The 12,368-nt window shown below is 38.4% G+C and overlaps 1 protein-coding gene across 1 annotated transcript; it reads left to right on the top strand.

The window, feature by feature from the left end:
* Positions 1-10,766: 10,766 nt before the first annotated feature.
* Positions 10,767-11,306, top strand: LOC125839848 (uncharacterized). Its single transcript, XM_049518837.1, has one exon. The coding sequence runs from the start codon at positions 10,767-10,769 to the stop codon at positions 11,304-11,306; it is 540 nt and encodes a 179-aa protein (XP_049374794.1).
* Positions 11,307-12,368: the final 1,062 nt, after the last annotated feature.

Below are 12,368 nucleotides of genomic sequence, written 5' to 3'. Positions count from 1 at the left end.
TACTACAAAAATCTACACTTACAACTATAAAAAATAAACTGACTGCACCATAAAATAACATTTTCCTTCTATATATTATTATGGTCTTTGTTATAGGGGTGACTAATCGAAACTTTACAACAACATCAACTCATAAACTGGAAAAACAGCAAGATTGCACCTACTGCCATGCTTTGAGGTTTGATTATGAGCAACCACCATTTTGTTGCGCAAGTGGATATATCAATTTAGCACCCAATGAAGTAGCAGATGAATGTTATGAATTATTTGTGGTTGATTCAGAAGAAGCCAAGTTATTTCGAAAAAATATACATGCGTATAATAACATCTTTGCTTTTACATCATTTTGAGTTAAGCTCGATAAAGACTTGGCATCTTCTAGGAAAGGAGTGTACAGTTTCAAGGCACAAGGTCAGATATATCATGATCTACCATCTTTAATCCCAAACAATGACAGACTACGATACTTTCAACTATACTTCTATGATACTAACCATGAATTAGCCAATAGAATGTCGGTACTACAAGATGCCATTTTATCAGAGGAAGTCATGACTAATTTAAGAATATAATGGAGGCGAATCCATATGCAGAATTCTTCTCCCAGCTTAAAGAACATACAAACTTACAAAAACTAGAAATACGCATAGCCACAAATGCTTCATTAGATCAACGTGTCTATAAGAAGCCCTTAGTGGATTAGGTCGCAGCAATTTGGGTAGACGAAAACAATCCAAATATACCGTTTGAAAGAGATACTGTTTCACACGAGAACTAGGGAAATAAATATCGCATGAAACATTACTATGGCTGTTATGATCCGTTGCAATATCATATAATACTGCCTAAAAAAGAAGAAGGTTGGCATCAAGGAATAGAGAAATGTCGCAATCGAATAACCAATAGCCAAACAACTCCAATTACAAGTACCGAAACAGGTAGATCATCATACACAACTGATGTGGGGATGTTGGCCAATGAAGCACAAGGTAAGCACTTTTAAATATAGCTAAGAAAAAATAATCTTTTGTCGGCTAACATATTACAAGTTACTTAAAATATATAGCTACGGCTAACCTTATATGGATAAGTAAAAAAATTCATATAGGTGTACGACGCGACACAAAAGGTTGTGTTTCCTGTAGGGAGTATTGCTATTATAAATTACAAGTACGAACATGTGACAAATCCATATTATTACTATGTGGGAGATTGTTGCAGCAGTTTGTTGTGGACATATACATTAAGATAGAAACAACAAGACTTGAATATTATAGATTCGAGCAATCAAATTATCGAAGGGAGAGACTATAATGTATTGTTGATAGTGCAAGTGCTGGTGAATATAGAGGAGACAAGGTAGGACAAAGGGTATTACTACCAAGATCGTTTATTGGAGGACCTAGGGATATGAGGTGACGACATATGGATGCGATGGCTTTGGTTCAATGGTTTGGAAGACCAGATCTATTCATCACCATGAAATGTAACCCATATTGGGTTGAGATTTAGGAAGAATTGCGTCCAGGACAACTACCTCAACACAGAACTAATTTGGTTACCAGAGTGTTTAGAGCTAAATTGCAAGACTTGAAAGATCAAATTTTCAAGAAAGAAATATTCAGACCTATTGTAGCACATGTTTTAGTGGTATAATTTCAGAAGAGAGGCTTACCACATATACAACTACTTCTAATATTTAAAGAAGGTAATAAGATATGATTAGCAAATGGGTATGATAAATACATTAGTGCAGAAATCCCTAATAATGTCACACATCTAGAATTAAGGGCATTACTTATCAGGTATATGATGTATGGACCTTGGGGGAAAAAATATAAGACGAGCCCATGTATGAAAGATGGACAATGTAAATTTCACTACCCTCGAACATTCAATGAGAAAACAATACAAGGAAAGGATGGATATCTGATTTACAAAAGAAGAAATGATGGGAAAACAACTGAGGTCCGTGGAATAAAAATGAATAACCAATGGGTTGTACCTTATAACCCATATTTGTTGATGAGATATAACAACCACATTAATGTTGAAGTCTACTCAGGAGTTAAAGCGATAAAGTATCTTTACAAATATATATATAAAGGCCACGATAAATGTGTCATATATATAGAAACTGACGACCGGGAAAAATTCATTCATCAGAAGCTTCCAAGATGCAACATTGGGTGTCACCACTAGAAGCAATGTGGAGAATATATGAGTTTAACCTAATCGAAATGCAACCAGCAGTTATCAACCTACAAATACATCTTCCAGGCAAACAAGTAGGTATTTTACAATTTTTTGACAAATAACATAGATATTAACATATTGAAATAGAGAAAGTACAAGACTTTATATAATTCTTACTAAACAATATGTAGTGCGATACTGGAAGAAGAAAAATCTACAAACTATCATGGGATCAGACTTTGTAAACCAAACTATGCTTACAGAGTACTTTAGGATGTGCTCTATAGACATTGAGGCTCACAATTATCTTTATCGAGAATTCCCAGAGCATTATGTATGGAACTCCCAATCAAAAATATGGACAAAACGAAAATCGTGCACAGTCATTGGCCGCATAAATATTGGTAAGACAATTACAATTAAAGTCCATCTTCCTTAATATCACAAAATGAATATACTAAATTAATCAACTCAATATTGTAACAAATCTTAGAGAAGGAGAAAGGTATTACGAAAGACTATTATTGAATCACGTAAGAGGGGCCACTTCATTTGAAAACTTAGTCACGGTTAATGGACAGCAATGTCAAACTTTTAAAGAAGCAGCCAAAGAAAGAGGGTCAATAGAATCAGATAACATCATTTCAGAATGTTTACGAGAGGCTGTTGATGAGTCCACAAATTGGAATCATTTAGTGCTTTATTTTAATAGAAATAGTGTCCTCAAATGCTCATTTAAATGCTCATTTTATCTTAATATCTGATGAAAACTCTTAAATTTCAGGTATTTGAAGTTTTAGAAGAAACATGGACACTTATGCACAAAAAAGAACAAAAAGGCTGAACAAAAGGTAAAAGCTGATGCCTGAGCTTCGCCAATCACACTTGGCTAATCACCGAAGGGACACACACCGCCCTATGTTTGAGGGCGCGAGCCCTAAAGGAAGTGGATTGCCGATCAGTTTCGCGAAGCAGAGATATACCGCCCAATGATCCAGGATACAAACACGTTGAAGGAAAAGCACAAAAGGAGATGAACCATAAGAAGGGCGAATCACTGAGTCATTCAGCGATCGCGACTAACCTCGCCGAACGATCCGCTGCAGCACAATTTTTTTAGAAAACTATAAATACTCATTGAGAGTTATAGCTTAGTATCAGATTTTTAGTGTGAGAAAAAATTAATATAACTTTAGTACTTTTTATTTTTGCTTTGAGTTTGAGACGGTTTTGAAAACTTGAAGAAGAAGAGGGTTTCATCTCCAAGGATTTGGACTTGGGTCTCTTGATTTCTTCCTTCTTGGCTTGTAACAAGACTTAAATCTTCATACCCATTTGAATTCAAGCTCATTTAGGTATAAATTTCTATCTCTTGATGTGTGGCTAAAAACCCCCATTCTTGGGGTGTGATTTAGCGAATATGGGTTAATATTGTTGTTGTTTCTTAATTGTTGATAGATTAAATGTAGTTTTATGGTGATTTAACCTAATAGTTGTTGTTGAATTTAATGAGTTTGTAGTGGCAAATACAAGTCCACCCATGTATTTTCGGCTTGCTAGAGAGAGATATCGTGAAACAAAGACTGCTAGACTGATGGCCTAAGGAGTGGGTCGACATGAGGTTCAGCCTGATAGAGTGAGCCCTAGACCCATATCCTAAGACTCAGCTCGAGAGAGTGAGTGGGGTAAGGCGTAGGCTGGTCTTCATGCAGAAAGTGGGTGTCCGAGAGGAACCCATTTGAGACGGGGTAAGTTGCTCGAGAGAGAATTTATTCCCGCGTATAGATTAGCCTAGTCACTATTATTCTATAAATTCTCTATCGAAAAGATGTACCCAATAATTTAGATTAACTCGTATTCCGGCCACATCCCAAGAATCACCCTCTCATTGTTAGATTTTCTTGTTGATTTCGCTAATTTTAGCTTACTTGTGACAAAACCCTCAAATCGATATTTGACACTTTTGTGTCTCCCCGTTGAATTTATAATGTTTTTAATCATTAATATATTTAGCTACGACTAGTTAGAACTAAAATTTATTTTCTATATATTTTCGTAACCACTCGCTTGGGATGATCCCAACCCTCGGTTGGGTTACTATATTATCGACGAAAGTAGACAGTTGAATCAGAAGTAGTGTCATTGGTCACGATAAGCATCAAATGGCGTTGCTGCCACGGAGTTGTGTTACTTGAGAATTCTTAGATTAGTAGAATTTTTTTGTTCTTATTAGTTGTAGTCTACTTACCTAATTTTTAGTTTTGTTTGTTTGTTGTGTGAATATTTCAGAAAGCATGATTGTTAATGGTAGAAATGGTAGCCAGGTAGGCCACCAAGATGACATCGGAAATCTCAACAATGTCCAAGAATCCAACATCAATGGCCCCCATCTCATGGGAGGTGTTGGAGTCATCCGTTTACCCCCAGCCGAGGGAAATATAGTGTTTCACAAAACGAGCACCATGTTGCAACTTTTGCAACTACAGAGACTTTTCAGCGAACTGGCTCATGAGGATCCTCACGAGCATCTTTGAACTTTGTAGATGTGTGCGGACCATTCTCGTTCAAAACCATCTCTCAGTAGTCGGTCCGGTGAAGGCTATTCCCTTTCTCGTTGATGGGAAAGGCTTGCAACTGGCTAGCTGAGCTACCACGTGAATCCATCACTTCTTGGGAGGAATTGGTGACCGCATTTCAAGTGCGATTTTTCCCTCCCTCTAAGATGATGTCGCTGCAGGACAGCATCCAGAGCTTTAAACGTCTAGAAGAAGAGCCTCTACACGAAACTTGGCTAAGGTTCAAAAGGTTGGTGTTACAATGCGCAACCCATGGTTTACCAGACAACGTGCTACTTCAATACTTTTACCGGAGTTTAGATTCGGTAAACAAAAGTGTAGCTAACCAACTCTCACCTGAAGGCTTAATGCAGCAGCTGTATGTAGTAGCAGCCCAACTTTTAGATTGTATGACAACCATCAACAAAGCATGGTACACTCGTGACGACCAAATCTCCCCTCTCACTTTTAAGCTATCCAAGAAGTAGATTGAAAAGGACAATGACAGAGACCAGAACATGGCCAAAATCATGACGCAACTTGATATTCTATCCAAAAACATCATGAGGGATGGTGCCCGTGGTGTCAATGTTGTGGGGCTCAGGAGTGCTAATCCTAAGGAGATGAAGTTTGAAGCCTTGTATAACTAGGAGGTAAATTTTCTAGCCAACCAAGGCGGTGGCAACCACTCAAATTACCCAAGGCAAGGTGTTAAACAAGGTTGGGCTAGAGACGAAGGTTGGAAGGACCGGGGTCATGAATGGAGGGACCGTAATCCAAATTGGAAGGATGGGGAGAAGGATAGATACGTGCCTCCCCATGAGTTCCAGAAGCCAAAGGATTCGAAAGGTGGTAGGTTTGAGGATATGGTCTCGCGCATCCTCAACAAATTTGAAGGGTCAGACAAAATGCTAAAAGGCATGAAAGAAGATGTGTCTACCCTTAGCCACACCGTCTCCTCTCATTCAGTTTCAATCAAACAGTTGGAGACCCAGATGGGTCATATCTCGTCTCACTTAAATTTGAGACAGCCACGGGGTTTGCCGAGTGATACCATGGCTAAACCCAAGAATGAGGTTTAAAGGTGAACTTGCGTCGTTCCACGACGTTAACTAAGGCGCTATTTGGGAGGCAACCCAAAACCATTTATTGCTTTCTTTTGCTTTGATAAAATAATGGTGTGTTGATTATGCAGATGAAAGTGTTGAGAGTGAACGAAAAGTGCAGATTGACGAGCTATAGATCTAGTCGGCGAGTCACCGAAAGGATTGGTGTATTCGATCTTATTCGCCATTTTACTCAAGACATTGTCAACATTAGAGTTTGTAAAACTCGGCGAACTTTGGAAATTAGTGGCGAATCGCAGACCATGTCGGCGATCACGATGCAAACCGCCATTTGGACTCCCGTAAACCAGAGGTTTTGTAAATTTCGATGAATAAACTAAACAATCGGCGTTCCGCCGAGTGAGTAGGTGAGCTTAACTAATGTCGCAGAGTGGGCGAAAACTGGACGGTGTTTGCAAGTCAAAGGTTTAAAAGTTTCAATTTCATTCACTTTTCATCTATCCAAACTCACACATGCACTCTAGTTTGTATATTTCTTGCACTTTTGGAGTATTTTGATTCATTGATTTATGCGCGAATTTGGATTAAATTGCCACATAGCTTCTCGGTAGCATTTCAATCAGCACAAAAAGTTAACTTCTTAATACCCGTAATTATTTTTTTAGCATTGTACTCATTTACATACTTTTTGACATTGTTAAAATCTGTTGAACCTACCTGATTGGATATAATTAGTTAAGTGTCGATTGTTATTCCATTGTCTTGCTTAAACTGTGAAATATTGCTCTCCAATGTATCTAGTTGAGTTAATGTGTGATGGGTGGTATTCGTATGTTATGGGTCTTGGTTAAATTTGTGTTGCTTGTGCTTAATTGTGTTTTCGGGAGTGGCGGGGCCGATTTTGAAAAGTTAGGTCAAAAGTAGGCACGATAGGTGATTCTGCGAGCTGTGACGAGCTCACCGAAATACTCTGCGGATCGCCTATATACCCCATTTTTCCATTACTATCATGCTTCATTTGTTGTGGCTGTTGTAACTTTCGGTGAGGAGCACGGGATCGCCAAGTGCATTCGGCGAATCACTGAATAATACCTTACTTGCCCTTTATTGTCTGCACCCCTAACTCCTTCCACACTGTGACCTTCGGCGGATTGTCTATGGCTCGCTGAATGTATTCGGCGGCACGCCAAATGGATTATATAGTCTTTCTACAGAGGAAAGTCTTTGTTTTGGTTGTCGAATATGTTCTAAAATTATCCCAAAGACTTTGCAGACATGGCCAGACCAGAATTTGCAAGAAGAAACATGCCACCTAGACACATAAGAGCGTAACATTTCAGAAGAACTGACAAGAGCGAGAGCACGGAAGCGAGTTCCAGTAGGAAGATTCACAGTGACCCTATTGTCCCTTCATGGGTTCGAGGGTTCATCAATGTGATACATACCTTCAAAGCAGCGTATGATTTGGATAGCACGGTTGAGGCAAGCATCACTACAGTAGCTAAAGTCGAGAGAAAAGAAAATAAGAACATGAAGAAGACTAACCACACTCCGGGCACTAAAGCCTAGACTATGTAGCGACTGCTTAAATAGGATCCCTTCTTTACCTCCCTCTGTCTTCCGTTTAATTACATTCGGGATATTTTGTTAATTGCATTTGAGGACAAATTGCTTTTATTTGTGGTGGGGTAAGGCCCACACCTTTTGTGTGCTATTTGTGTTCGCCTTTTCCATATATATTTGGGTTGTTCTGTTTAAAATTGTGTTTTATCTACTTTTTGTGGATGTTTTAGCTTATGGCTCCTTTTATTTTAAATTGCAAAATGATTCTGACCCTTTCAAAAAAAATTCAGTTTAAAAAAATTTTCGCCACCTCTTGTGTTGAAAGTGGTTGTTCCTGTACAAATTCAAGTCTCGGTTTTGATCAATACCGATGACTTGAATGGTGCTCTCAATTGAACAAACATGAACGTGCGGCTGCGACGAGACCAAATGAAGTTGCATAGACAATATGTGAACTCTTTGCATCTCGTTGAATTTAGCCATTTATCGAATTGATTCTCTTGTAATGACTGTTGCACACTAGCGAAAGTGTATGGTCTTGTTCGACTTAAGTGTCAATGCCTTGTGTGATGAGCTTACTTTGAACCTTGCATGAATAAACCTAGAATTTACCCCGTTAGTCTGATTGATTTAGTGAGATGTGCTCTTGAAATGATCTTAGGCAACTTTTGAAGAGTGTGAGCCAAATTTGACATATACCTCTTTTGTGGCCTACCTGTGAGCATGTGAAACTCTCTTGAACACCCTTTGAGCCAGACCTTTCTTTGGAAGAACCTTGATGAACCCTAGACCCTCTTGACCCACTACCTATAGTCCTCTTGATTTGTAGTTAGTGAATAGCCAACTTATGCGGTGCGGTGAAAAGGAAAATGAGAAGTCAAGAAATGTAAGAAAAGTTTCCCTTAACCCATGGTGTTGCGGAACAATGGAAACCCTCCATAAAAAAATAAAAAAACTAAAAAAAAGGGTTGTGGAATAAAAGTACAAAATAAATTAGGCTTCCAAGCAATCCATGGAGGTGAATAAAAAAAAGATGACTTAGAAGCACTAGAAAAAGAATTGATAAAGGAAAAGAAGGGGATGCCTTGAGAATACCACATCTCATGAGGAAAAAGTCACTGAGCCTAAGTGACCGTACCTTTGCACTCAGCCCCATTATGAGCCTTAGAAAGACCTTTTTTATCTTGAGTGAGCCGAATCGAAGATCGATTGGATAATAAGGGCAAGCCTATGGGTGAAAACATGCATTGTGTTCCTCTTTTTGAGTGTGAGGGTTGCATCTGATTCTTGATCTTGAATCGATTAACCTCTGTGTATGAATATGGAATCATTCTTTATGTTAGGTCATTTAGATACTTTTTGTTGAGCTTGAACTTGCCCAAGTAGCAAGTATTGCGAACATGAAAATCTTTGGTAATGGTGTGCCAGAACTTGAATCTTTTAGTACACAATTGATCTTTGCATGATTAATTTGAGTCTTGTTTTGTATGTTCATGATTTAGTCTTGTGTAGCACTATTTGAGACATCCTATTTGCACTGCTAAACTTGAGTTTTACTTGAGGACAAGCAAAAGATTAAGTTGGGGGTGTTGATGAGTCCATAAATTGGACTCATTTAGGGCATTATTTTAATAGAAATAGTGTCCTCAAATTCTCATTTTATCTTAATATCTGATGAAAACTCTTAAATTTCAGGTATTTGATGCTTTAGTGGAAGCATGGACACTTAGGCGCAAAAAGGAACAAAAAGGCTGAAAAGAACGTAAAAGCTGAAGCCTGAGCTTCGCTAATTACACTTGGTGAATCGCCGAAGGGATGCACTCCACCCTTTGTTCCAGTACGCGAAGCCATGAAGGAAGTGGATCAAAAGGCGATGAAAGGGGCAGTCGATGTGTTGTCGATCAGTTCCGCAAAGAAGAGATATATCGCCTAATGATCCAGGACACAAACACATGGAAGGCAAAGTACAAAAGGTGATGAACCAGAATAAGGGTGAATCGCCGAGTCATTCGGCGATCGCGACTAACCTCACCGAACGATCCGCTGCAGCACCATTTTTTTTAAAATCTATAAATACTCGTTGAGAGTTATAGCTCAGTATCAGATTTTTAGTGTGAGAAACAATTAATATAATTTTAGTACTTTTTATTTTTGCTTTGAGTTTAGGAGGGTTTTGAAACGTTGAAGAAAAAGAGGGTTTCATCTCGAAGGATTTGGACTTGGGTCTCTTGATTTCTTCATTTTTGGCCTGTAACAAGACTTAAATCTTCATACCCATATGAATGCAAGTTCATTTAGGTATAAATTTCTATCTCTTGATGTGTGGCTAAAAAACCCCATTCTTGGGGTGTGACTTAGCGAATATGGGTTAATATTGTTGTTGGGTCTTGCTTGTTGATAGATTAAATGTAGTTTTATGGTGATGTCACCTAGTAGTTGTGGTTGAATTTAATGGGTTTGTAGTTGCAAAAACAAGTCTACCCATGTCTTTTCGCCTTGCTCGAGAGAGAGGTCGTGAAACCAAGACTACTAGACTGATGGCCTAAGGAGTGGGTCGACATGAGGTTCAGCCCGAGAGGGTGAGCCCTAGTCCCATATCCTAACACTCAGCTTGGGAGAGTGAGTGGGGTAAGGCGTAGGCTGCTCTTCATGCGGAAAGTGGGTGTCCGAGAGGAACCCATTTGAAACGGGGTAAGTTGCTCGAGAGAGAATTTATTCCCACTATAGCTTAGCCTAGTCACTATTACTCTATAAATTCTCTATCGAAAGCATGTACCCAATAATTTAGATTAACCTGTATTCCGGTCACATCCCAAGAATCACCCTCTCATTATTAGATTTTCTTGTTGATTTCGTTAATTTTAGCTTACTTGTGACAAAACCACCAAATCGATATTTGACACTTTTGTGTCCCCCCTTTTAATTTAAAATGTTTTTAATCATTAATATCTTTAGCTACGACTAGTTAGAACTAAAATTTATTTTTCTTTAAATTCTCAAAACCACTTCCTTGGGACGTTCCCGACCCTTGGTGGAGTTACTTTATTATCGACGATCGTAGACACTTAAATCGGAAGCAGTGTCGTTGGTCACGATAAGCATCAAATGTCACCTTCAAGATGACCACCGGTCTTTGAAATTTGTTCGCTATAATATTTTTGCATTGCAACCCAACAGATGTGCGAAGTCTATGGGACGCATATTACAGTGATATGTCCAAAGACTTTCGAATGAACCATTCTAGGACAACTAAGGCACAACTCCAATGTACTCTGAAAGTATTAATTATTACTTGGAAAGTATGGGACAAATTGTTGACAAATATGATATCCCGCAAATCAAACAATAATTACAACAAACAGAACCACATGAATGTAGAGAAATAATGGAAGAGAAGAATGTGAATGTGCCAGTTGAAGATGTTTCTGCCCAATCAAAATTGAATCAAGTACAAACCCAAGCTTTCAATACCATTATGAAAAGGGTCAACTCAGAAACACCAGGTTCGTTCTTTGTAGATGGGCCTGGGGGAACCAGAATGACTTTCCTGTATCGAGCATTACTTGGCAAGGTTAGATTAGAGGGTATGATAGCATTGGCATCTGCAACCAGTTGTGTGGTAGTGGCAATATTGCTTGGAAGCCGTACACAACACTCAAGGTTTGGGATACCCCTACAAGCAAATGAGACAAAAATGACAAATATGTCAAAACAAGGTGGAGGTGCTAAACTATTTAGACTAGCCAAAATCATAATATGGGACGAAGCACCCATGGCTAAGCGGCACACAATTGAAACAGTCAATAGAAGCTTTCGCGATATAATGGATAAAGATGCACCTTTTGGAGGTAAAGTCATGGTGTTTGGCAGCGACATCCGTCAAGTTCTTCCTATTGTACCAAAATCTACAGTACGGAGACGGTAGATGCAAGTTTGGTGAGGTCGTATTTGTGGCCTTTAATGGAAAAGATACAACTTTCTACAAATATGCGAGCAAGAGCAGATACAAGTTTCAATGAGTTCTTGCTTCGTATTGGTAATGGAGAAGAAGACACAATTAGAGAAAATTTAATAGCACTTCCAGAACAAATGATTACCCAATTATGTCAAGATAGTAATCTAGAAGAATCCTTGGTCAGGGAAATATTTCCGCCGCTTCAGGATAATTATAAATAAGCAGAGTATATAACAGAACGGGCAATCTTAGCAAGTAGAAATGAATTTGTAGATAACTTGAATGAATTGATGATTGAAAAATTCCTAGGAGAAACAAAAACATACATCAGCTTTGACTCAGCGGAAGATGATACCAACAACTACTATAAAGAAAAATACCTCAACACCTTAACACCAAATGGACTACTGCCACATAGGTACATTATCACATACATAAAAACTTACACATATGTCTTATTATTATGTTAGCTCATAGCACAAATGAAAATTAAACAATTGTCCAATCACTTATAAATATCTATTGATGAATGCTTACATTGTATATCTTAGGTTAGGACTCAAAGAATATGCGCCCATAATGATGTTGAGAAATCTGGACCACTCAAATGGTTTGTGCAACGGTATGCGATTGATTTGTAGGTGTTTCGACAATAATGTCATACATGCCGAAATAACAATAAGTGAATATGCCACAAAGCAAGTGTTTTTTAAGAATACAAGTATCACCACCCGAGAATGAAGGATATCCTTTCAAATTTATTCGGAAACAATTTCCAATACGTCTATGCTTTGCAATGACGATATATAAGGCACAGGGTTAAACAATACCAAATGTTGGATTGTACCTACCACAACATGTTTTCTCCCATGGTCAACTGTACGTAGCACTATCTAGAGGAATGTCTATGGAGAAAAAAAAGTATTGGTAATGACTAAACAACCAGAGCGGCACCCGGGGACATACACAAGAAGTATTGTCTGCAAGGAAGTTCTGGGAGAGATTTGATTACCAAATAAGACGTTACTTTTG

This window comes from Solanum verrucosum, unplaced genomic scaffold (assembly GCF_900185275.1).
Source record: "Solanum verrucosum unplaced genomic scaffold, falcon-dt-bn FXZP01000221.1, whole genome shotgun sequence".
Taxonomy (NCBI): Eukaryota; Viridiplantae; Streptophyta; class Magnoliopsida; order Solanales; family Solanaceae; genus Solanum; species Solanum verrucosum.
This window is presented reverse-complemented; position numbering and strand designations above follow the sequence as displayed.